Source organism: Meles meles, chromosome 14 (assembly GCF_922984935.1).
Source record: "Meles meles chromosome 14, mMelMel3.1 paternal haplotype, whole genome shotgun sequence".
Taxonomy (NCBI): Eukaryota; Metazoa; Chordata; class Mammalia; order Carnivora; family Mustelidae; genus Meles; species Meles meles.
This window is the reverse complement of record NC_060079.1, coordinates 71,218,928-71,244,394: the sequence shown is the minus strand read 5'-3', so window position 1 is coordinate 71,244,394 and position 25,467 is coordinate 71,218,928. Positions and strand designations below refer to the sequence as shown.

General features: G+C 49.6%; 1 protein-coding gene across 4 annotated transcripts in view; it reads left to right on the top strand.

Annotated features, from left to right (window-relative positions):
• Window positions 1-2,767: 2,767 nt before the first annotated feature.
• The window catches only part of ABCC4 (ATP binding cassette subfamily C member 4), a 253,197-nt gene continuing 230,497 nt past the window's right edge, over window positions 2,768-25,467 (top strand). Inside the window, exons 1-2 of one of the 4 annotated variants that reach the window (XM_045978078.1) lie at window positions 17,127-17,259; window positions 19,814-20,026. Coding sequence is in view for 2 of the 4 variants with exons in the window: in XM_045978081.1 (XP_045834037.1) it covers window positions 3,108-3,199 (92 nt within the window). In the remaining 2 variants the exon portion in view is untranslated. Of the gene's footprint in view, window positions 3,200-17,124; window positions 17,260-19,813; window positions 20,027-25,467 lie in introns of those variants that run through there. The other 3 variants (XM_045978081.1, XM_045978080.1, XM_045978077.1) reach the window with 3 other exon arrangements.

Sequence of the window (25,467 nt, the reverse complement as noted above, 5' to 3'; positions counted from 1 at the left end):
GGGTGGAGCCCACTTGGGGCTCGATCTCACAACCCTGATCTCAGGGCTTGAGCTGAAAGCAAGAGCGGGAGGCTTAACCGACAGTGTGACCCAGGTGCCCCAGGGTCTTCATCTTTGACTAGACCTGGTGGCTGAGCATTTACAGGTCTGGAAAATTCAAGGAGTTTCAAAGAGAACTGTAACCAGGAGAGGGCTGATTGTTTAGATTTATAGATTGCATTGTCTGAGAAAGCTCACAGAGAAAGGCGGTAACTGAATAATCATGATTTTCTTACAATATTCAGACCTAAATGTCTTCCTTTGTGTAATAGAAATTCTGAAACATACATGAAATATCAAGGAAATAGTATAATAAACCCCCATCACCTATCAATTAGAAATTATCAACATTTTGCCATTCTTACACATTTGACTTATAAAAAAGGTTTGAATACAGTAAAGCTTTCTTTAAAAGCCATTACCCCCCTCCTCCCACCGCTTTACTGAGGTATACTGACAATCAAAATTTATATATATCTAAGCTGTACAACGTGATGACTCATTAGGCACACATAGCGTGAGGTATTTGAACCAAGCCAATGAGCATACCCATCACTTCACAGCTTAACCATCTTCCTTGTTTTCTTGAGAACGCCCAAGATTGACGCTCTCAGCCGATTTCAGGCACACAACATAGTATTGCCAACGATGGTCACATTGCTCTCTCAGTTTTCCAGAACTTGTTCATCTTGCATACCTGAAACTAAAAAAACATTTTTTTAAAAAAAAGATTGTTTATTTATTTATTTGACAGAGACACAGAGATTGGGGACATAAGCGGTGGGGGGGGGGGGGATGGGAGAGGGCAAGGCAGGCTTCCCGAAGAGCAGGGAACCTGATGTGGGCCTCGATCCCAGAATCCTGGGATCCTGACCTAAGCCGACTGCAGGAGCTTAATGACTGAGCCACCTAGGTGCCCAAATGCCATTTTTTTTTTTTTTAATCGGTGGAAACATGGGCCCTTGGAATATCTGGTTCCTGAGGGAAAAAGCGAGCGAGAGAGAGAGAGAGAGAGAGAAAGAGAGAGAATACATGAGCAGGGGGTGGGAGAAGCAGACTCCCGACTGAGCAGTGAGCCGGAGGTGGGACTCGATCCCAAAACTCTGGGGTCATGACCTGAGAGAACGCAGATGCTTAACCGCCCCAGGCACCCAGACGCCCCACATGGTATTATATTAGTTTCAGGTGCACAGTATAGTGATTCAACAATTCTGTACATTACTCCGTACTCATCATGGTGAATGGACTCTTAATTCCTTTTACCTATTCCACCTCAGGTAACCAAAAAGCCAAGATCAATAACACCATTTTAGCCACGGGAAATGGGAAATTACCAAAAAATAAAATGATCTTGGGGCACCTGGCTGGCTCAGTCCGTAGAGCGTGGCCTGTGACTCTTGATCTCTTGTGGTGAGCTTGAGTCACCCCTTGGGGGTAGAATTCACCTATTATTATTTTTTTTATAAAGATTTTATTTATTTATTTGACAGAGAGAGATCACAAGTAGGCAGAGAGGCAGGCAGAGAGAGTGAGAGGGAAGCAGGCTCCCTGCCCAGCAGAGAGCCCGATGCGGGACTCGATCCCAGGACCCTGAGATCATGACCTGAGCCGAAGGCAGCGGCTTAAACCACTGAGCCACTCAGATGCCCTCACCTATTATTTTTTAAAAAGTGATTTTGTGGGCACCTGCCTGGCTCTGTTGGTTAAGCGGCTGCCTTTGGCCCAGGTCATGGTCCTGGAGTCCTTGGATTGAGTCCTGTGAGGGGCTCCCTGCTCAGTGGGGAGTCTGTTCTCCCTCTGCCCTTCACCCTGCCTGGGCTCACTCTCTCTCAAATAAAATCTTAAAAACAAAGTCATCTTGCTATAAATACCATGTAACCTTGTGTGTGTGTGTGGTTTTTTTTTTTTTCCCTTCATTTAGGGTTGGAGGGGAGAGAAGCTGCTGAACACTGGCAATGAGGGCCACAGGGCAACTGAAGCCCTCGAGCTGTGAGTCCGAGATTTTGTTCATTAGAAGCCCTGCAATCATTCATTCATCCCTCCTGGTACTTTCCGCACACACTGACCATCACCAGTGGGACAGACCATGTTGGACTATGAGTCCTGGTCGGGTTTCATCATTAATGACTCTAGGACGGTGTAGAAGTTTTGTCCTTAAGCCTTATCTCTCCCATCTGGAAAACAGGGGTCATTACACCTCCTTGACTCCTTGACTTGGAGTCAGAAGTGAAGTAAGGTCCCGGCAGTGCACATACCGGTGTTCGGTGAGGCAGGCTCTGAGGCCACGATGAAAGGAATCATAAAGCCGGCTCTCTTCTTTCCACAGCCCCTTCCCCAGTCCCGGAGGGCAGTAAAAAGCCGAAAGGTGCTCCTCGGAGCAGTGCAACCTGTGAGATGCAAAAGGCCTGCGGCCAGCGATGGCGTGCGTTCATCTTCCCAAGTCAGAGTTGTTCTTGCAATCCTGCCACCTTTCTTTAGGTCTCGGAGCTCCACCAGTTTAATCTGTGCTAAATCCTGCTCTTGGCCGAGGTCACAGGTTTGGCTCTTACGTTGGAGAACCTCCCGCAGCACCCTTGTTTGGTCCTGATGAGGGCAGCAAGCCCAGAAGGCTAAAGCGGTGCGGCTGCTCCCCCACGTGCTCCGCTAGCCGCAGCCCAGGGGGCGTCGCCGAGCCGCGGGGTGGGCAGGGTCGGCGCCTCCCCTCCGCCCCTTGTGCCGGGCGCTCGGTCCCGGAGCGCCAACTTCGGCAAAGTTCGCCGCCGGGTGAGAGCACGTGGGCGCCTGCCGGCCGCCGGCTCGGCCTACCCGCCTTCATCGGACGCCGCGGGCGGCCTCGCCTAGCGCCGCACGGGGGACCGGCAGCACCGCCGCCCGGTCCCGCCGTCTGCACTCCCGGCGGCAGCTTCAGTAGCAGCAGCAGCAGCAGCCGAGCGGCCCGGGGGGCGGGAACGGGGCGGGCCGCCGGCGCTCCGCTCCCGGAAGCGGCTGGTTCTCGGGCTCCCGCCCAGGGGACCGGCGCGGCCGCCGGAGCTCCAGCATCCCCGCCGGCGCTTCCCGGAGCAGCGGGAATGCTTCCCGGCGGCGAGATGCTGCCCGTGTACCCGGACGTGAAGCCCAACCCGCTGCAGAACGCCAACCTCTGCTCGCGCGTGTTCTTCTGGTGAGCGCCCCGCCCGAGCGGCCGCAGCCCCCCGCCGCCGCCACGCGTCTGCACGCGGCCGCCGGCGCCTTCGGGGGCTGGAGAGGAGAGGGTCGTGGCGGGGAGCGCCGGCCCCGGCGCCGCGCGGCTTTTAGCCGCGGGTGGGGCCACCCCACGCCGCCCGCGCGGTCCCCGCCTGCGCCCTGGCGCGCGGACGGGCGGGAGCAGGGCTGGGGAGGGGAGCCGGGGACCTGGTGGCGGGGACTCACAGGGGCTCCCTGCCTGGGCGTCGGCGGCCTCGCCATCCTCCAGGGTCTGGGAGGAGGAGGAGCCGGAGCGGCCTCGGCAGCCGCCGGCGCAGCAGGGCTTGGGGAGGGGAGATCCGAAGCGGCCCGGGGAGAATTCCTGCCCAGAGGGAGCACCGCCTGGATCTCCCCCCCCCCGCCTCTAGCCGCAGCCGCCTTGCCCCGCACCGGGATTCGCCCTTCTCATAAACTCGAGCTGCACCTTTTTCTTCCTAAGCAAGCAGCTTGTGTACAGTCTCCTTTATCTAAACCAAGGTCTCATTAGTGCCCTGGACCATTGCCATCCCCCACGGCGTCCCCAGCTCTTCCGATATGCCGATATACCGATATGCTGTACGTGACCCGGAGCTGCGCACTCCACCGGCTCCCTGTGTTCGTGACCACGTCCTGCTCTGTCTCCCTTTGTCCGCGTGGACTCACACGGTGTGTCCTGGGATTTCGTGGTGGCAGATTTCGTTTCACTTTATTTCATGAATGGGAACACTGTTCTACAACACGTTTAGCGTTTGTCTGGGACCCACGTAACCACAGCTGGAGTATGTTTTTTGCACAGCCGCTTTCCCTTTTGCAATTATTTCCATTTCCACCTTTGAGGACCAGCTCTGGAGATGGGGTCTTTGAAGCCTGTGGGGTCGTCTCTAGATGCCTAGGCTTTGGAGAAGTGATCCGTGGTCTTAATGCGGGTGGTCCTGTCCAGGAGTCCTAGCACCTTAAAATCACTGGAGGGTCGCTGAGCTGGGAGAATACGCAGGTGAAAAACGGCTCAGAGAGGTGACGCAGGTGGCCAGTTTTCCATGTGGTAGCCAAGACCATGAACTAGGTGGGCCTGAACCTGTGGGCTCTAATTAGGCTTGGCTGATAATTAGATCTTCTGTTTCTTGACCCTAAACTAACCCTCAGGTTTTAATTGTTCCCACATTCTGATATTTTAACTTTTTTTATGGGAAAGCCTAGGAGATCCCAAGGGAGTAAGCGCTCTCTTGGGCTTGATGGTGTATCCGTGTGTGTGTGGGGGGCATCTCTTGGCCCTTTGGCCCCTCTCTTAAGGAAAGAAGAATTTGGGTAGAAGAAGGAATTTGGGTGTGGTTATCATAAATAATAATGAAGTAGGCAAACATCTCCTTAACTTCAGGCAGGGCAAGGAACTGTGGGAGCACTTTCTGTTTATGGGTTTTTCACAAGGTGTGTGCATGAAAATGGGCCGGTGAGGACTCAGATTGATGACTCCGGTAGGAGCTGTTTCCAGCTTCCCACTGGGGGGGAAGGAGCTCTTAACCTCTGTCTTGCACCTGATAGCCTGGGATCACACACTTTTGTCGAGGTAGGGCAGGATCCCCAATCAGGCTCTCTGGCCCCTGAGCCTCGTGTTTGCACCTGTTGGACTGAGCCTCTCCTGTTGCGACCCGTGTTCTTAAATGCATGGAGAAGACTATTCCAAACATACCTTTGTGCTTGTAGGCCGGATTTTCTTTTTCTTTCTTTCTTTCTTTCTTTATTTTAGGCTGGATTTTTCTTAAAGTCATTGCTGTTGGAGATGAGCTGGTGCATGTGAAACCCATCATGCTTGAGGATGTCTGTCTAAGGGCGGCTTGAGGGTGGCTGTCCTCTAAGCTTGGTCCTCACACCTTCGGCGGCACCACCGTCACCCAGGTGCTTGTTAGAAGTGCAAGTTCTCTGGCACCCATTCCAGACCAGTTCTGTGAACTATGTAGAAACTCGGGGTGGGGTTTAAGCCTGTGCTCCAGGTGATTCTGATGGAAAGTCGAGCCTGGCTCACTGGTTTAAGCCTCTACCCCCACTGACATTGTTATTCCAGTTTTTTTTTTTTTTTTTTTTTTTTAAAGATTTTATTTATTTATTTGACAGAGAGAGATCGCAAGTAGGCAGAGAGAGAGAGAGAGGGAGGAGGAGGAGGAGGAGGAGGAGGAAGCAGGCTCCCTGCCGAGCAGAGAGCCCAATGCGGGGCTCGATCCCAGGACCTGGGATCATGACCTGGGCCGAAGGCAGAGGCTTTAACCCACTGAGCTACCCAGGCGCCCCATGTTATTCCAGTTTTATAGTTTTAAAAAAGGAGCAAGTCTTTTGAGGTCAGCTGTTGACCATGATTGCCATCCTGTATCGGTTGACCTTCTGCATGTCCAGGGATTTGAAAGTCTGAGGCCACCGTGGTGATTTTCACGTGTACCCCTCCGGATGTAGGCAAGAAAGTCGAAATGAGTCCGGGCAGGAAGTGCTGCCTGGAAACAAGGCCCACCTTGCAGGGAAAAACCGAGTTTTCATCTTCTCATTGGATGTTTACTTTTCTTCTCAAATTTCATCTGCTTTCTGAACTTGTGAATTGGTAGCCCTCTACCCACATGCTGCCAGTAACTAGCTTTACGGAGTTCTATACACATGGCCATAATGGGGTTTTGGTATGTCAACAGCAAAGCTTGAACTTGGGTTTAGGAGGAGCTGTACATAATGGGTTTGGTAATTGTTGCAGATTTTTGATTTATTTTTTAAGTATGCTCCATGTCCAACATCCCGCTTGAGCTCACCACCCTGAGATCAAGACTTGCATGCTTGACGGACTGAGCCAGGGAGGTGTCCGTGTTGTGGATTTTTGAGAAGAATATGTATAATATTTATTTATTTTCTATTTTTGTAAGATATTTAAAGCTACAGAAAAAGAAAGGAATATGGATGATTTATTTCTGTTAGCCAAGTAAACCTGCTGATGTTGGTTTCTTAGTCTTCCCTCTAAAACTCACAACACACACACGCCTTTTCTACAAAACCAAATAGTTATTCTTCCCCTCCCAAATAGTTTTGAATCCTGATCCCTTCTTATTTATTTATTTATTTTCCCTTCTTAATTTTTTATGGCTAACATTTATTCATAGCATTAAATCTTCAAAACGTGGTATTTAACAATTATAATTTACTTCAATTCACTTTTGTTGAGTACTGTTTATTTCTAATTATGATGTAACGCATATCCATGCCCGTATATTTTGGTGCAGTTTTCCTTTTTCTCTGTAGCCAGAAGTGGAGTAACTGGTGAAAGGCAAAAATTTTATTTTCTAATTTTGGACCAACTGAATTACTTTTTTTTCTAAGTCATGGATTAAAAATAATATCAGGGTTTTAATTTGAATATGATTTTGTATCTTTGAATTGTGTATTAGACTTTTTTCCTATGAGGCCTTTATATATTTGAAAAAACTTGTCATAGTGCTTATTTTTTGAGATTTTCATTCGACTCTTAATTTAGATCAGAAGTTTTCTTTCTTAAAGAATTTTTTTAAAGATTTTAAAAATTATTGTTATTATTTTAAAGATTTTATTTATTTATTTGAGAGAGAGATCATAAGTAGGCAGAGAGGCAGGTAGAGAGAGAGGGGGAAGCAGGCTCCCTGCTGAGCAGAGAGCCTGACGCGGGGCTCCATCCCAGGACCCTGGGATCATGACCTGAGCCGGAGGCAGAGGCTTAACCCACTGAGCCAACCAGGCGCCCCTAAAATTATTTTTAATCTCTTTGTCCAATGGGGGCTCAGACTTACAACCTTAAGATCAAGAGTTACACACTACTGACTTAGCCAGGTGCACCTAGATCAGAGGTTTTAAATTTATAGATTGTTGAGCTCTTCTTTCTGGTTTTTCCTGTTGCTTCTGTAATATATCTTTTTTAGATTCCAGCATCCTCTAAATCTCCGTAAGCGTTTTCTTATACAAAGTCCGCTAGAATTTCCTTTTGTATTTGGTATTAAGCCTCGTTTTTGTTTTGTTTTTGTTTTTTTTTTTTTTTTTTTTTTTTTTTACAAAACAGCCCATTTTCTCATCATGGTTTATTGACTGATTCTTCCTCTTTCCTGTTATTGGAAACAAGTGGTGTAGGCTTATCCAGCTGGTACTGGATTGTCCTGTCCCCTGAGACCCCCTGGACGTGTTCCGCTCTCCAGGTGCGCAGCTCCCCAGAGATGTGCTCCTCGTTTCCCTGTCTTCCCTCGCTCTGTGGTTAGCCGCTCAGGACCCATCCGCAGAGAAGGCTTTGGGCCACACGCATGCAGGCCACCTGAGAGTGGCTGTGTTCTCACTCCCCTGCCACTGGCTCAGTCTGGGAACTGTCACTTTGGAAAGCCAGCGCTGTTGCTGAGACTGCCACAGGTGTCAGATTGGAGACTTTCAATCTAAGAGGTCTGGTTTTGTCATTTATTTATTTATTAAAAAAATTTTTTTTTAAAAGATTTTATTTATTTATTTGTCAGAGAGAGAGAGGGAGAGAGAGTGAGCACAGGCAGACAGAATGGCAGGCAGAGGCAGAGGGAGAAGCAGGCTCCCTGCCAAACAAGGAGCCCGAAGTGGGACTCGATTCCAGGACGCTGGGATCATGACCTGAGCCGAAGGCAGCTGCTTAACCAACTGAGCCACCCAGGCGTCCCTTGTCATTTATTTTTTGACTTACTTGAGATGCTTCATTTTAAACTGGGGTTTTGCACCTTTTTAAGAATGCCTTTTTAAAAAATATTCTAAAATTTTTTTTTTTTTAAATTTTATTTAAGAAAGAGCTAGAGTGTGTGCCTGTGCCCAAGCAGGAGTTGGGGATGGAGGAAGAGGAGAGAGAAGCAGACTTCCCACTCAGCGTCTCAGAGTCTGACACAGGGCTCGGATTCCCCCAAGAGCCCGAGACCTTGACCTGAGCTGAAGTCAGGCGCTTAACAGACGGAGCCACCCAGGAGCCCCATGAGATTTTAATTTTTTAAGTAATCTTTATGCCCAACATGGGCCTCGAATTTACAATCCTCAGATCAAGAGTTGCAAGTTTTAGTGACAGCCAGCTGCCCCTAGAATGCCTTTTATTTGTTTTTATTATTATTTTTAAAGGATTTTGTTTTTTTATTTATTTGGGAGAGAGCGTGGGAGTAGGGGAGAAGCAGAGGGAGAGGGACAAGCAGACTCTGCCCGGACTGGATGCCCTGACTCTGAGATCACCACCGCAGCCTAAACCAAGTCCGGCTGACTGAGCAACCCAGGTGCCCCTCCCCAGAATAACTTCTAATGTTAATCTCCTGTTGTTCATTAACAATCAGGCGTACACATTTTGTACAAGGAGGCTGGCTTCGTTTTTCAGGGCCCTGTGTTTGGCCTCAGCCTGTTCCCCTTTCTTTAGCATTTAGTTTGATGAGTTTTTGGCCAATTTATACAATAATTCCAAGCCCAAGCACCCAGAAGGTGTACTGAAATTTACTAAGCCTCTGCAATGAAATAAATAGAGTAACAAAATATAAGTTCATCTCCTTTAATTTCTATTTGATTTTTTCTGTTTGTTTTTATACAGTTCTGCATCTGCTCCGCGTGAGTGGGGTTAACTCAACTTATGTTCATTCAGGTGTATTAAGTAGATAATTTCCTTTTTTGAGTTCTCCAGGGGATCCCCTCTCCCTGTTGTATCTCCCAGGCTTGGCCTGCTCTGTGGGGTGAGGAGCCCAATGAGGTCATGCGCCCTATGAGCCTTTATCCGAAATCTCGCCTGTCAGTTCTCAGTGGGGACAGCAAACCCTGTCCCCTATCACGAGAATGTCTCTGTGGGTTTCTTCTCTTTGTGAGCTTGAAGCCCCTGCAGATATTTTCTGTGTTTCTGTGCTGATGAATTGTGTAAAGGTGGTTATCAGTACTGCAATGGGAAGGGCAGGGCTTTGGAACCGGCTCATCTCTTTTCTTTGGCCCTGCAAATTCCGTGTGGCTACCTGTAAGAGAATGATCTAGGCCTTGAAATTGGGAGACTGGGAATGATTGTTAATGCAAAGTCTCCTAGTCCAGAGCTAAGGGCTCAGGTTGTTATGGCCAGGGGGTCCCTGAAGACTGGAATGTAAGTTTTAGATCCGTTTCAAGATTGATCCATTTATTTATTTTTTTATTTTCAGGGTTTTTTTTTTTTTTTAAGGTTTTATTTGACAGAGCGCCTGCGCACAAGCAGGGGGAGCAGGTGCCCTATTTTTAGTTTTTAAATATTTTTAGGTAATCTCTACACCCAACATGGGACTTGAACCACAACCCCAAGATCAAGAATCACATGTTCTACCGACTAAGCCAGCCAGGGACCTTAAAGATGGATCCATTTCAAAATTAATCCTTCTGAGATCTCTTTATATTATGTACATAGTGTGAGATAACGAAAAATGTAAGTTAGAAGGCAAGATTAAATTTTTTTAGAAGTTAAATCTCATGTTTATCGGGATGCCTCGGTGGCTCAGGTGGCTGGGCAACTGCCTTCGGCTCAGGTCGTGATCTCAGAGTCCTGGGATCAAGTCCTGCTTGGGGGAGGAGTCTGCTCTCGTTCCCCTCCCCCCTCCCCCCTCTATATCTGTCTCAAATAAATCTTTAAAACGAAACAAACTCGTGTTTACCTATTGCAGCAGTATTTTCTGAGACACCGTTAAAAATGCAGATGAGGGTCCTTCCTCCTGGGTAGGTATTTTGGGGATCCGCATTTCAGTTCCTGCTGGGCACTTGGGGTGAAGGCGGTTAGCCCTTGGGGCTGGGTCCACTGAGGCAACAGTACTGATCATCACTAACACCTGCTGAACGCTTCCTGGAGCTCAGCCTCGTTTGCTTGCTGTTTCAGTGTCTCAGGCAGTCCTCGGTCCTGTAAGGCAGTGCATGCCCAGAGAGGTTGGAGCACTTGTCAGGGAAAGCACAGCTCCGGGGGGCGGGGGGTCCGCCATGTGCCAGTTGGTGTGGTGCCCATGTCCTCAGCACACGCAGCGGCCCAAGTGCTCAGGCTCCCGTCTGCCTGGCTGTGACAGGAAACCCCCAGCAGACATTCACAGCTCGTGTCCGGGAGTGACTACGCCCTTCTCAGATGCTCGCACGAGAAGCGTGTTCTACCCTCTCTCCGTCATGCCGTCTCCTGATTTGCCACGTGTGTTGTTGGCCATTGGGTTCGTAAGGCACGGACCTGTCCATTCCTGCTGATATTGCTGACTCAGATCCCATCCGCTGAACTTGGAGTCCTTCATTTAGCAAGCGCTTCCAGAATGTGTGTGAGAGCCAAAGGGAAGGAAAGGCACAGAGGTGCCCATCCTCCTGGAGCGTGTGTCCCTCTCCTCTGTTCCAGCCTCCCTTGGCTTTTCCTCCTCCCAATGGGTTCTCCCCCAACCAGTCTTTCCCCTAAGATCTATGCCGTCCTCCTGTTTAAAAACCTCTCCTACTTCCCAACTGCGTTCAAGAGCAGGTCTTAAGGGAGGCACTCAGAATCCTTCAGAACCTGCCTTTTGCGTCTCGTCTTCGATCATCTCTCTCACCTCTGGACTTTTCTGATGAGGTGAGGCACATCTGGTAACTACCGTGTCTGTGCCGGGCCCCTGGAGCCGGACTGCCGTCCTGACTGATGAGGGGCGGCCGCCTCTGGGTGAACCCCTTACTGGACTGTTTGCCAGGGTATGGGAGCAAATGGAGGAAAGCAGGCTGGATGTCCGTACCCTTGCCAGAGGCCCATGTATATAGCCCTGAGCCCTAATCCAGCAGATACCATGGAGCAGCGTCCCCCTGCCTTGGAGCTGAAGTGCCCGGGCATGGGTCTGAACTCTACTGCTTTCCTGACCAAAGGCAAGTTTCCTCATCTGTGAAATGGGAATAATCACGATACCCATCTCCTAGGGTTGTTGAGAGTATTAAATGAACCAAATTCTGTTGGTTTACCCAAACAGTGAATAAATAGTAAAAGGAAGCCAGGCCACCTTCCTCTAGTTACTTAGTGTTTGTAAACTAACAGTTTTGTTTGTAAATTGCCAGAGTTTATTTCCCAGTTAGAGGATGAATGTAAATTTCAGAGTCTCATTCCTTACCGGAAGGAACCTAATGGGGAGCGTGGGGGTTGGGCGGGTTTGGGGAGGGAGTTGTTGGCAGCCTGAATCAATTTTTTTTTAACAGCGTTCTGGGAGACTCACACTAAGCTTTGGGAACCAAGTTTCCGGGCTCTTTTTCAGCCCTTAAAGTCCCATTTCTCGTTGAGAGCTCAGTGGGAGGCCAAGGGTACTGGTCCAGCTTGTGGTTTAGGTAATTCTTTGGGCCAACATTTGAGGGCCTTTTGTGTTCCTGCATTCAAATCCATAAAAATAACATTCCTGTTCTCAAAGAGCTCACACAGTCTAGTCTTCTTAATTCTGTCACTGGAGTCAGCTTCTGAGCAAAACAAGCCCCTAATCTTAGTGACTCAGTGACAAAACACACTGGAAGTCATGTTTGTAGTCCTTTCCGGGTTGCTGGGAGTGGGGAGCCACCCCACACACTCAGTAGCTGGTCTTTCTCTATCTTGTGGCTCGGTCCTTGGGTCCTCTCCAAGTCCTCTTAATTCAGCTGGAAAGGAGTTATTTGTGGCTGGTTTTTGTGTTCCTGGCTTGGCAGCGACCTATGTCCTTGACACATTTTATTGGCAAGGCGTCAGTCACAGGGTCGCCTCTACCGTTAGGTGGGCTAGAAAGTGTGGGCCACGTGTCCAGGTCCCTGTGAGAGAATGACAACACGTCGGTGTGCGGTGTTTAGATGTGGGACTAATGCGCGCTCCAATGGGGGGTTTCAGGGAGGGGTGGCGTGAGGAAGGTGGGGAGCCCTCTTGGAGGGTGGACGGACATGTGTAGGGCACAAGATTGTGGAAAGGCTGGCATGTCCTGAGAACAGCGATCAAGTGTTGTGGACGTCCCTCCCTCCACCACCTCGTGATTTTGATACTGTCATTCAGGATCACACTCCTCCCTGTTTCACCGTCGCCAGCTTTCGTCCTTATCTCTTCTCCCCAGTCCTGGCCTCCATGAGCACCTCTAGTCCTTCTAGCGTTAGCCTCTCATTCCATTCACTGGTCCCGGGCCACTTCTCTTCATGGGGCTAGTTTCTGTCTGCTCTCCTTTCCCAGGCTAGCTGGTATCTGCCCGACTTCCAGGGTCCTGGAATTATAGGGTTGGATGGGAGAGATCTTAGTTCATACTCAATGCAGGAATCCCTCCTGGACATCGTGCAGTGGGGACATTTGCTGCTCTTACTGATCTTCATTCTGGAATGGCAGAAGACTGCTGTTACTAGCCAGTTTTCTTTTGGGGCAGTTTCTGCCCGTCTCTCTCTCTCTCTCTCTCTCTCTCTCTTTTTTGTCAATACACAGCAAGTTGGCCCCCCTCCACATGCTGGCCTTATGGTATTCTTCAAAGACCACCATCATGGATCCATTAAATTTTTTTTTTTTTTTTTTGGTGGGGGGCACCTGGGTGGCTCAGTCATTAAGTGTCTGTCTCAGGCTCAGGTCATGATCCCAGGGTCCTGGGGTCGAGCCCCACAGCAGGCTTCCTGCTCACTGAGCAGCCTGCTTCTCCCTCTCCCACTTCCTCTGCTTATGTTCCCTCCCTCACTGTGTCTCTCTCTGTCAAATAAATAAATAAAATATTAAAAAAAATTAAAATATGGATCCATTAAATCTTTCAGATAATTGTCTCCGTTCTTGGGTTGCCTTTAAATGGCAGGGTTTTCAGACCCTTTTCCATCTGCTTGAACTGAATATGCTTTGGTTTATCATTGTCTTTATATTAATGTGGCATCTAGAACTTACCTACTATTCCAGGTTTATTCTGGCCAGCGGTAGTATTTGAAGTAACTAATCTGACAGTTTAACAACTATTTTTTGAGTGCTTGCTGTGTTGGGGGTAATGTTCTAAAGCAGGAGTTGGCAAACTAGGACCCGCAGGTCAAATCCAGCCTACTGTCTGTTTTTGTAAATAAAGTTTTATTGGAACATGGCTGTGCTCATTCATTTATATATTGTCCGTGGGTTACCACAGTGGAGTTGAGTGTTTGGTACAGACACTGTATGACCTGCAACGTCTAAAATATTTATGATCTAGTTCTTTACAGAAAATGTCCCCCCCCCCCATTCTAAATGTTTGGGATATATTAAGAATAGACTAAAATCCACGGGCAGAAGCAGGGAGACCTGTGGGAGATTTCACAGTGGTTCAGGCAAGAGGTAGCTTTGACCAGGAGGGTGATGGGAGTGGGCGGTGGTGAGTAGTTGGGTTCAGGAAAGAGCTTATTTGAAGGTAGAGCTGGGCATCTTGGATATTAGATTGTGGAACTTGAGAGGAAGAGAGAGGCAAGGTTGCTTCTGGTTAAGCTCGAGTCCCTGGAAGGGTGGAGTCCCCATTCAGTGAGCTGCTGAAGCCTGCAGGAGGAGTGGGTTGGAGAAGACCAGGAGTTCAGATTTGACCATATTCAGTTCGAGATGCCTTCCATATGTTTACGTAGAGAGGTGGGGTACGCATTGATCGTGTGTCGGGGGCGCCGGGAAGAAGTCTGGGCTGGCGATAACACTGGGGTATGGTGAACAATGTATACCGCTGGGCTATGTTGGACACATGGACAACTGACGTCACAGTCCGTGGGGTTTGTCCCCACAAACTGCTGTTGAAGTTCATTTTGTTGGTCTTAGGGTCCAGCATCCATTGTTATCAGTTGAAAGTAATGCCAGAAAGGACAGGTCTTGGAACTGTCCTGCAGGTTGTGGCTGATCCACTCATGAGCACTGGGTCGCAGATGAACTTGACCACAGGTGTTGGGGGAGGTCATGTCGTCTGTCTTATGGGAGTCCAGAGGTACCTTATGTACCGGGCAGTCATTCTGAAGTCCTGCAAAGAAAGGCATTCGCATGATTTCCTCTTAATGAACACAGGCTGGCTCTTGTGGGATCTTTCCTTTTCTTCTTCTTCTTCTTTTTTTTTTAAAGATTTATTTATTTACTTGAGAGAGCACATGAGCAAGAACGCACACAGAGGGAGAAGCAGACTCTCCACTGAGCAGGGAGCCTGACATGGGGCCCATCCCAGGGACTCTGGGATCAAAGACCTGAGCCGAAGGCAGATGCTTAAATGACTGAGCCACCCAAGTGCCCCTCATTTGTGACTTTTAAAGCTAAGTTGTTTGCTCATTGAGGGCAGGAACAAGTAAGTGTCTTTCACACCTTTATTCTGGTGCCTAGCGGAACATCTTGAACTTAGCAGGCTTACCTAGTGATTGTAAATTATGACTTTAGCCTTCCTAATTGGAGTTTCTCTAATTTGGAAATGCAGGCCTCTTCCTTAAAAGGGAGCAAGCTGGGCATTATGGAATGTTGACCTTAAAAATAAAACTGGGGGTTGTGTTATGAGCAAGAATGAATTTACATGGGAACAGCAGAGCATTGCAATCGGGGACATTCAAGCTATAGCAAAACCGTAGGCAGGTATGAAGAGCAAAGGAGAGGGAACCCCCCCCCTTTTTTAAATATCTTATTTATTTGACAGAGAAAGCAAGAGAGCACAAGCAGGGGGAACAGCAGGCAGAGGGAGAAGCAGGCTCCCTGCTCAGCGAAGAGGCTGAATGGAGGCGTTTCGATCCCAGGATCCTGGGATCATAACCTGAGCTGAAGTCAGATGCTTGGCTGAGTGAGCCAAGGTGCCCCTCCTGACTCCATTTTTAATTAATTAATTTTTGAAAAAGATTTTATTTATTTATTAGAGATGACGAGAGAGGGAACACAAGCAGGGGGAGTCGGAGATAGAGAAGCAGACTTCCCACCGAGCAGGGAGCCTGATGTGAGCCTCAGTCCCGGGACCCCGGGACCGTGACCTGAGCCGAAGGCAGCAGCCTAAGGACCGAGCCACCCAGACACCCCCCGACTCCATTTTAAGTGAGTTTTCCTTTATTAAGTTTCATAGGAGAGAGCATCCGCCTGGAGCCAGAGGATCCCCGTGCTCATCCGTGATCTTGCACTCCCTAGCGTAGAGCTTAGGCCGGACACAGACTTATTTCGGGCTTCAGTAACCTCTTCCACAAGTTGGGAAGATTAAATGTCATCTCGGTGTACTTTTTTTTTTTTTTTAAGATTTTATTTATTTATTTGACAGCTCAAGCTGGGGGTGGTGGTTGTGCAGGGTGAAGGCAGTGGCAGGCAGAGGGAGAAGCAGACTCCCTGCCGAGCAAGGAGGTGGAGGCAGGGCTCCATCCCAGAACCCTGGGATCACGACCTGAGCCAAAGGCAGGTGCTTAACGACTGAGCCACCCAGGTGCCCCAATCTCGGTGTATTCTAAAACTTGTGTTTTAAATATAATAAATGGATATAATGCTGTGTACTTAACTTTTCTTCCCCACTTGGAATGAAGCAGGGCAAGGCAGCAGGGAGGGAATGCAGAAGTGTGGTGTATCCTCTCCATGTCCCATGGAGAGGTGAGCTCTCAGTAACTGCCGCAGAAATTAAGATTAAAAAAAAAAAAAAAAGCAATGAAGGGAAATGTAATTTGTACTGAGAATGGGATCATTGTCCAGAAGCACTTGGGAAATTATAAGGTGGTGGTGGCTATATTCTCCAGAAGGTTTCTAGAAAACCGTTCCATAGCAGAGCAACATGGCCAAAACCACCCAAGTGAGCATCTGGCACCTGGTTTCTTTCTGCCTTGCTCTCGGACTCCATCCCTGCAGAACTGTGAGAGGCTCAGTTTTGTCACTGAAGTCGCCCTGTCTGTGTACTTTGTTATGTACCCCCCCCCCCACCCCGCCATCTGAGGCTCCCTGTGTGTCCCGGGGAGGTCCTGGTTGGAGCCAGTGCCCCTGGTTGTCACTGGTCAGAGCTGCTTTGTATCGTGGTCATTTGTCCTCTATTACACAGAACTCACTAAAGACTTTGACCTCACGACCTTAGCCTTCTCTTGACCTGCTGGTTATGGACCTGCTCCCTCAAATTTTGAGTCGGATTCAGGGTAAAAGTCCCCAGAACTTTTCAGTCTCGGAGGCAATGCCCTTAAAAACCCTTCCGAGGACTTGACTCAGGAGGAGAATGAGCTCTTCCCCTGGACGGGCGGGCCGGGAGTTCAAGTATCATTCTCACTCTTGAAACTGGATCACGCAGGCTGGTGTCCGTTCCCGGGAACCAGGTCTGCATCCGGGGTGAGGGACCGTCCCCCATAGGTTAGGTTCTTTAAGGCTCGAGCTCGGAACTTTCTCTTTTATATCTGCGTGGAAATTAACCAAGTTATCTTGCTTTCGTGAAAGCCCCATGCAAGTCCTTAGTGTGTCAAGTATGAACAGCTGAGAAAAAGAGGTGACCGTCATTCTCAGGCATGCTCGGAATCCTTTCTGCTTTTCCCCTTTCGCGTGGACGTAGTCCAGTTTTGTTTTGTTTTGAGGAGATCTTTTAAAGAGAATTCGTCCTCCTGAGTAAGCCAAATTAGGATCCCCTTCCTCCTTCTTTGTCCCTGTTTCTTTCTCTCACTCTGTCGCTCCTGGACTTTGGTCATCTCTGCTAGGAGCAGCTCAGAAAGTAAGCCGAAGTCCTCAAATTTCTTAAGGCTGCTTCGTGGACACGGCTCCTCGGGAGGGAGGGATTCCTTTCCTGTAAGGGGGAGGCACAGTTTCTAAGAAGGCTTCCAGGAAGGATGGGGTGCAGCAGGAAGGAGTCCCACAGAGCAGCCGACTCACACACGCTCGGGAGAGGGGGATTTCGGCGCCTTCGAGTTCTGGGAATTGGCGTTTCTGTTGAGGCGGAACAAAGTGAAGGCACGGCTCCTCCTTCGTGGGTCAGGCTGTGGGGACGGTGGTGTGGGAGGTGGGTCAGGGCTGTGGCAGGCGGATTGAACCTTGACTGGCAAACTTGAGATCAGCTAGAGGCAGGTGTGGTTAAGCCGGCCCTGGGTCACACAGATAGGAGAAGGTCTGGTTCAAAGCCATTAGCGGTTTCCTCCCTCTCACAACGGATTCCTGGCAGCAATTTCAAGGAAGAGGTAACCGTGAGCACGGATGTGGCACCCTGTGTGCGGAAGGGCCGACCGTGCGGGGTTGGGGGGGGGCCGTAAGCATGGGTGAGGCTAGTGTCTTCTTCCAGGGTGGGGACCCCCCCTAAGGAAGGCTCGAGTGTTGGCTCCTCCCTGGGGCTCCTGGGGAGCTGCTGGTGGCTGAAGGTCCCATTCCACATTTCCTGCCAGCGCTGTGCTCACTTCCTCCCACCTCCCACCTCACGCTTCACCTGCTATGTTCTCTTGAACCTTCTGTGTCCGCCCACCTGACCCCCCAAGTCAGCCCCGTTTCCTGGTTCTCCCCCACCCAAGTCAGCCCCTTTTACTAGATTCCACAAAAATCTATGGGGGCTGTGGGTTTGTGAAGATAGGGGTTGCATGTTGGGTGGGCTTTGCCCCCCCACCGTCTTCTCTCAGGTCCCGCCCTTCAGGCAGTGGCCCCCCTCATCTTGGGCACAGCCATTCTGATCACTCCAGGACTTTTGTGAACCGTTTGCTGCCTTACTGTGTAAATTCCTGTAACATGAGGTATGGTGCTACCGTAACCGTGGTGATGTTTGTACATGCTTTGCCCAGTGCGCCCCTTTGCCTCCAGCTGAGGACACTGTTTTGTGCCCAAAGCAGCACAACTTCATCAGTGGAGGGGATGGGGCTATTTGATTTCCAGCTTCAGATGTTAAAGTCACGAGCAGGGTCCCTGGAAAGCAGAGGAGGGAGAGTGACCAGGGGGCGTGTGGGCTGAGCCTGAGGAGCTGGAGTGATCCGGGAAAGAAAAGGCTTCTTAGAACAGGTGCTGCTTGTTAAACTGCATTGTGTTTTAGTCTGTGCAAAGTTCTTCCCTCTTCTCGAATCCCAGAAGAGGTGCACCTCCAGAAGCCTGCTGTGTTACGGGTGGCTTCTTTTCCCGATATTAGTGGTCTGGTGTCTGTGTTCAGGCCCAGTCTTTACTTCTTCTTTTTTTTTTTTTTTTAATTTTTAAAGATTTATTTATTTATTTATTTGACATAGATCACAAGTAGGCAGAGAGGCAGGCAGAGAGAGAGAGGAGGGGAAAGCAAGGCTCCTAGCTGAGCAGGGAGCCCGATGTGGGACTCGATTCCAGGGCCCTGATCATGGACCGGATCATAACCCATTGAGCCACCCAGGCGCCCCCTAGTCTTTACTTTTGAAGTGGCCCCTGGCTCCTGATGGATTTTAGCCTTTGGTTAGACTATAGAGAGAAGGGTTTGTGTTCTTTATATCTGGGTTCTCCATTTTTAAAAAAATATTTGAGAGAGAGAGAAAAAAATCACAAGCACGTGGGGGGGGAGAGGGAGAAGCAGACTCTCTGCTGAGTGGGGACCCTGTCGCGGGGCTCAATCCTGGGACCCTGGGATCATGACCTGAGCAAAAGGCAGGTACCAACCTACTGAGTTGCCCAGGTGCCCCTTCCCATTTTATTTATTTGAGAGAGTGTATGTTTAAGTTGGGGGGGGCGGGAAGCAGAGGGAGAGAAAGAGAATCCCAAACAGACTCCCTGCTGAGCCCAATGTGGGGCTTGATCCCATGATCCTGAGAGCATGACCTGAGCTGAAGTTGAGAGTCAGATGCTTAACCCACTGAGCCATCCAGGCACCCCTGTCTATATCTGGGTCTCCGGATAGGCCACTGTTCTCTGTGGCGTTCTTGCATCTTTTTATTTCGGAAGGAAATGGTTTGGTGTGGTAGCCTTCCCCCTTCTGCTCCGCCCCACTAAAGGAAAAGAAATCCCACCTCAGTTTGGAAGGAAATCAGATCAAGAATAAAATTTTTTTTTTTAAAGATTTTATTTATTTATTTGACAGAGAAATCACAAGTAGGCAGAGCGGCAGGCAGAGTGAGAGGGGGAAGCAGGCTCCCTGCTGAGCAGAGAACCCGATGTGGGGCTCGATCCCAGGACCCTCAGACCATGACCTTAGCCGAAGGCAGAGGCTTAACCCACTGAGCCACCCAGGTGCCCCAAGAATAAAATTTTTGAGGGATACCTGGGTGGTGCAGTGGGTTAAGCATACAGTCTTGGTTTTGATTCCGGTCATGATCTCAGGGTCTTGAGATCAAGCCCTGCCTCGGGTTCCTCACTCAGAGCAGGAGTCTGCTTGAGAGTCTCTTCCTCCCCCTCTGCCCCTCCCACTTGTGCTCTCTTTCAAATAAATAAATCATCCATTTTTTTTTTAAGATTTTATTCTTATTTATTTGACAGACAGAGATCACAAGTAGGCAGAGAAGCAGGCAGAGAGAGAGAGGAGAGAGGAGGAAGCAGACTCCCCGCTGAGCAGAGAGCCCGATGCGGGGCTCGATCCCAGGACCCTGGAATCATGACCTGAGCCGAAGGCAGAGGCTTTAACCCACTGAGCCACCCAGGCGCCCCCATCAATTTTTTTTTTTTTTTTTTTGATTGCCTGAGGTCCTAGAGCTGTTGCCAGTCTTGTTTTTATTTTTCTTTTCACCTCTGCCTTGTGCTTCTAACTCTCGGTTTGCCCCTTAGCCTGTTGTAATTATTAACGGCCCCTTGTTTTACTCCTAGGAGTGTCTTAGGTTGGATGATTAAAATACCGCTCTAAGTGAGCTGAAGTTCGTATTCCCTTAACTATACCCTTCACCATGCCGTGGAACTTGGGCAGGAAGTGTGGTCAGGGTGAGGCCAGACGCTTGCTACACTTGTGCTGGGAGTGATGGCTCGTGAAAACCCATGATCCGCCCCCACCCAGGAGAACCACATATTGCCTGCGCTTCGTCGGTAAGAATGCGCCCAGTGAAAGCTCCCAGGAGAGCGTGCGGCCCTGGAGGTGGTCCCTCACAGACCAGGTGGGTCCCACCAGGCGGTTGGAGTGTGGACGGAGACAGGTGGTCCAGTTCGTGGGGCTGGACAGGTCTCCTGGGATGTGTCGGAGTCCAGCCAGTGAAGACCACCGTGGTCCAGCACTCAGCCTCTCTGCCGTGTGAGGCGGGGAGAGTGAGCTGGCCGGGGGGGGGGGGGGGGGGGGCATGGCCCGGGGCTTGTGGTGAGCAGGCTGGGAACCGGGGAAGTCCTGGGGAAGGAGGAAAGGCTGGACATCCCCTGAGATGACACGGACCTTCGCCTCTGAGTGGCCCTGTGTGGGGCCCAGCACTTGGGGTCTGCTGAGCTGGTGGAGGCTGGCAGGCGGCATCCCCCGGTGACTGTCCTGGCTGTCCTGGCTGAGGAACTAACAGTGTGTGCCCTCGGGCCACATCCCGTAGTAGCCAGTTTCTGTCTTTGTCCATGGAACATGCCAGTAGTAACTGGGTGGATGGGAGAAGTCAGGAAGCCCGGCTCTCTCTCCCAGATTCCCGGTTCACTCCCTTCGACAGGACATTCTTTTATTATCCCGCTCCACTAGCGGCAAATGCTTAGTATTGCAGGATTTTTCTGTGCGTGCCATAGACCTCAGGGCTTCTCACTCGCTGTTCTTTTTCTTGGAACACGCTGACCTGGGTCTCGGTCCACGCCCGGCCTCCTCGGAGAGCCTTCCTCACCTCCAGCGAGAGGAACTGCCACCAGCCTCAGCCGCGTCTGTTTCATTTTCTCTCTGGTCGTTGTCATTGCTCTGGACCTGTCTTAGGGCGGGTGTCCCTGCTTTCCTTCCTGTGAGCTCCATGAAAGAGGCCATTTGTGGGCAGCAGTTCATGGCAGACCAGCACTTAGGACCTCATCTGAATTAGTGATTGTGAGAATTCCTGTTTACTCCAATCCTGTTGCTGAGAACCTGGTTAAAAAGAAAAAAAAAAAAAGGTGAGGGATGCCTGGGTGGCTCAGGGTCATGATCCTGGGGTCCAGGGATCGAGTCCTCCATTGGACCCGCTGCTCCGCGGGGAGCCTGCTTCTCCCTCTTCCACTGCTGCTCCCCCTGCTTGTGTGCGTGCTCTCTCTCTCTCTCTCTGTCAAATAAATAAAATCTTTACAACAAAAGTTGTGGGTTGCATTTGAAAAAAAAAAAGAATAAATGAATAAAGTACACATTCTGTGCTTTGAGAACAAGTGAGGGCTGCTTCCGTGGGGACAAGTGAGGATGGGAGGGAGGATGCTGTTTGACTCTGGCCTCTTTGGAGGGAGAAAGGCGGCAGAGTTTCCCCTGCTTCTGGGGTATACGGTTGGGTCCTCGCTCTTATAGACTCTTGCAGGGCATGTGGGAGGGGGGTGGTCTGTGTGCCCTCCCCTTTGTTCCGATGAAGTTCGGGTGACCTTCGCGGAGGGAGGAGGAGCAGAGTGGCTTGCTAGAGGGAATCGGATTTGCCTGGAAGCGGCATCCGCATCCCTGGGGTAGGTAAGGGACTGGGGAGACGGGACAGACGGGAGCCAGGGGTGACAGCCCATTTGCAGAGTATGTCTACATGGGATACCACCCCGCACTTTCTGCTAAACCCATTTGTGTTGTTTTCAGTTGCTCTTCCCCACCCCCCCCCCCACCACCACCACCTCTGAGTTTTTGTGGTCACAGGAAACATTTTTCAAAGTGGGAGAAGAGCCTAAGATGATAAAGAAAGCAATTTTAGCATGTCCCGAGATTCCCTATGGAGCTTTCCCTCTTCTGCTTCCTACTGAATAAGCCCTTTAAAAGACCATGTAAGAGGCTTTTCAAAGGCTGTTTTTGTTCTTTCTGAATATGCAGCCAGGGTTGGTATGTTTGTAATTGACCTAATGCTTCAAAGAATGAACTGGTTTAGCTGGAATTTTGCGAAAATCTGTCCCATTGACACAGTGTTGCCCAAAGAGAAACGTATGATTTCTAATTAGCTTCTCCCTCTTAACGCTGAATACTAGGTGGAGAGGTTCTTACATCTCAAGTTGGTGTTATCGTTGGGGACAGCTGTTCTCTGTACTATGTGTGAGAGAGGGTACGCTTGGCTTCTGTTTTCTGGTTCGATTGTTTTTGCTTGTCAGAATGTGGCCGACAAATCCCATATTCCAGGTCTGGAGTCCCCCGCTCAGAGCTCTGAACAGTTGCCTAGAAGGGAGGTGGGAGGGGGATGGTCCTGAAGAAGGACGGGTTTGCGGAGGAACAGTGGTTTCAAGTTCAGAGCCCGCTGGAGCCCTGGGGAGTTTTCGATCACACCTTCACTTCTGCCCTGGGGCTGGGAGAGCCTAGTAGCTTTTGTTTGTGGACTTGAAGCAGCCTCTGTTATTAAGTCGTGGCTAATAGGAAGTCAGATCAGTGCTTGTTAACCCTGTGCCTTTTCCCCTAAGAATCTAGGGTGATGACATGATAAAAATGAAATAATGAAAAACTAGGTGCAACTACTTTAATTGTGTTTTCTTGGAGTACAAATCACAGGTGTGCGACCACCTGCCTTCCCCCTCCACCCCTCATACCATTTGCCCCCCCAAATATATATATTTAAAATATATATTATTTTATAAATATAAAATATATGAATATATATAAAATTAAATATATTTAAAATAGAATTATATAAATATATATGTTTATTATATAATTATACAAATATAATATATAAAATATATTTATATAAATATATAAATATAAAATATATATTATTAAATATATATTAAAAATATATATTTTAATTTTTTTTTGATTGTATGGCAACCAGGCAGGGGGCTGAAGTCTCCATCAGAGCGTTCCAGTGGAGCCTTAAATGTTAATTGCTCTGTTGTATGATGACCTAGGAGGAAATCTGATAGTCAGGTCAGAGAAGGGAGCTTGGGCAGAAATAATAGCTGAAGCAGGCTTGTTAAGAAAACCCGGGGGTGCCCGGATGGCTCAGTTGGTGAAGCGTCTGATTCGTGGTTTTGGCTCAGGGTCGTGAGATCGAGCCCTGGGACAGACTTGCACTCAGTGTGCAGTCTGTTTGAGATACTCTCTCTCCTTCCTCCCTCTTCTGCCCCTCCCCCTGCACTCACTCTCTTTCTCTCAAATAAAAAATCTTAAAAAAAAATGCAAAAGAACCCTGGAGTCATCTGGAAGGGACATCGAAAAGAGCGAGAGGGTCCGTGGTGCTCGACCGAAGTCTTAGGTCGCTCGCTCTACCTGGCGGGTGGCCCGAGATCATCAAAGCTGAGTCACCAGGAAAAGAACAGGTTTAAAAACCATAATGCCATGTGCTATTTGGAGACTTAGGGGAAAATAAAAAGAGGTTTGGAAGTTTTGGGGGAGTTTAAATAAGGGAACTTCTTTCGAATAAATTGCTTTTGAGTAAGGGAGCAAGCTGATTGTGGTAGATGCTTCTTCCTAAACTTTTTGGGTTAAACACGTGTTTTCTTTGTCTGCCTTAAAGACATAAAATGAGGTGACATGTTTGGTGTATGTGTGTTATTTCTGTGTGAAGTAGGTGTTTAGTTTTTTTTTTAAGTTTTTATTGAGAGAGAGTGAATGAGCACACAAGCAGGGGAAGGGGCAGAGAGAGAGGGAGAAGCAAGCTCCCCCCTGCACAAGGACCCGGGACTTAGGACTTGACCCAGGACCCCCGGGATCAGGACCTGAGCTGAAGGCAGATTAACCTTAACCGACTGAACCCCCCAGGTACCCCTAGAAGGTGTTTAGCTTTGCCTAGCATACACTTCTCATTATTCTAGGCACTTTGGAAGAGACAGAAAAAGGTAAAAACCACCTAGGGCCCCGTGGGGCTTCTTGACCACTCAGAATAGAGAGGACTGCTCTAGACCTCGTGTTTGCTTAATGAAATCTGTGGTCATTTCAAGAAAGGCTAGTCTGGGAAGCGCTGTTTTCCCTGCCTGTGAAAGGTCTGTCTAGGGCGCATGAACTTGGAAAGCGTGGTAAGTACATTTCACCGCAGATCCCGGAAGTGCCCCCCAGCATCATTCTCGGCTGAACCCTAAGAGCATTTCCCCGAAGGAAGTTACCTCGGCATACACGGAAGGTAAACCAGCCTGTACTCTGAGTACAGTCTGTAATCTAGATTCCTCAGGAATTCAGATTCAGATGGCTTCCTCGACCTCTTGGGTGATGGTGGGGGAGCTCTCTAGCTCTGCTACCTGTTTTCCAGCCTTAAGAATGATTGTGATCGAGGCCACAGGTTCGCGGGAGTGCCAGCCCCATGCTCTGCCCCTCTCAGGTCCGCAGTCTGTTGTGTAAATAGCGAAGGAACCTCAAGTTAACTAAGCTTGAAATTAAACCTGAGAAAGTCCCCCGGCAAACCAGAGCGGACTCAAAGTGTCCTTGGGGGTTACTGCCAAGTTCTCGTCGGCTTCCTGCAGGTTTCGGACCAGCACGGTGATCCCTGCATGTTGATAAACACTGGACTGCTAGGACGCCAAGGGATCAGGTGATCCAAACATTGGCGGAGGCTTTATAGACAAACCCTCTGTTGATCACCACGTCTGTGAGTAAACAGCCTCTGCCTGGGCTTCCTTCTGAGCAAGAGCAGTGTGGCCGGCGGCGGGAGGCTGAGGCTGCGTGACCTTCTGGTCTTCTGCCCCCAGGCCAGTCGCTGTGGTTTCCGTGCAGTCTCAGCGGCAGCCTTCATAGATCGCACTGTTGACAGCCCTGTCCTCAGACTCAGGGTGGCAGATTCCGTGGTTGATAGAAGCCAGCCAGCCCCTATCACACTGCATACGCTGGTGTCATCTGTCTGCAGCTGTCTTGGCACACATTGCGAGCCCCGCTGTAAGACCAGAGTTCATCATAGGTCTGAGCTGATCTCTGATAAGGGTCAGGAGCCAGGCCAGCTGGCTATTTCTGGTTGGGTCTTTCTGCTGCGTCTTCCGTTGCTCATGATTTGATCACCTTGTCTGAGGCCTTGGAAAGGAGAACCTCCCCGCTGGGAGGCCCTCCCTAGAGCCTTGTTGCTGGAAGTGTGGTCTGCACACCAGTCCCCAGGCCGTCACCGGGTACCTGGGAGAAATGCAGAGTCTCAGGCCCTGCCCCCAGACTGGGTGAATCTGAGTTTGCATTTTAACAGACCCCAGGTGATGTGTGTGCATGGACCTAGGCCCGGCTCCTGTGGGTTGAGGCTGGGCTGCTGCCTCGTGGAGGTTGGGAGGGTGGGAAGGGGGAGAGTGTGGAGAGGGGTGGACAGGGTTTGAAGGCCTGAGCCCTACCTGTGGACTCTCCAGTGACACATGGTCTCACCTAACTGTAAGGGGTTGGGGCTAGGAAGTAGGGTCAAACCCTGTGCCTGGGATAAGGAGAGGAGGGAGGGTCAGACTCACAAATGGGCCAAGGGTGGAATTAGGTGAGC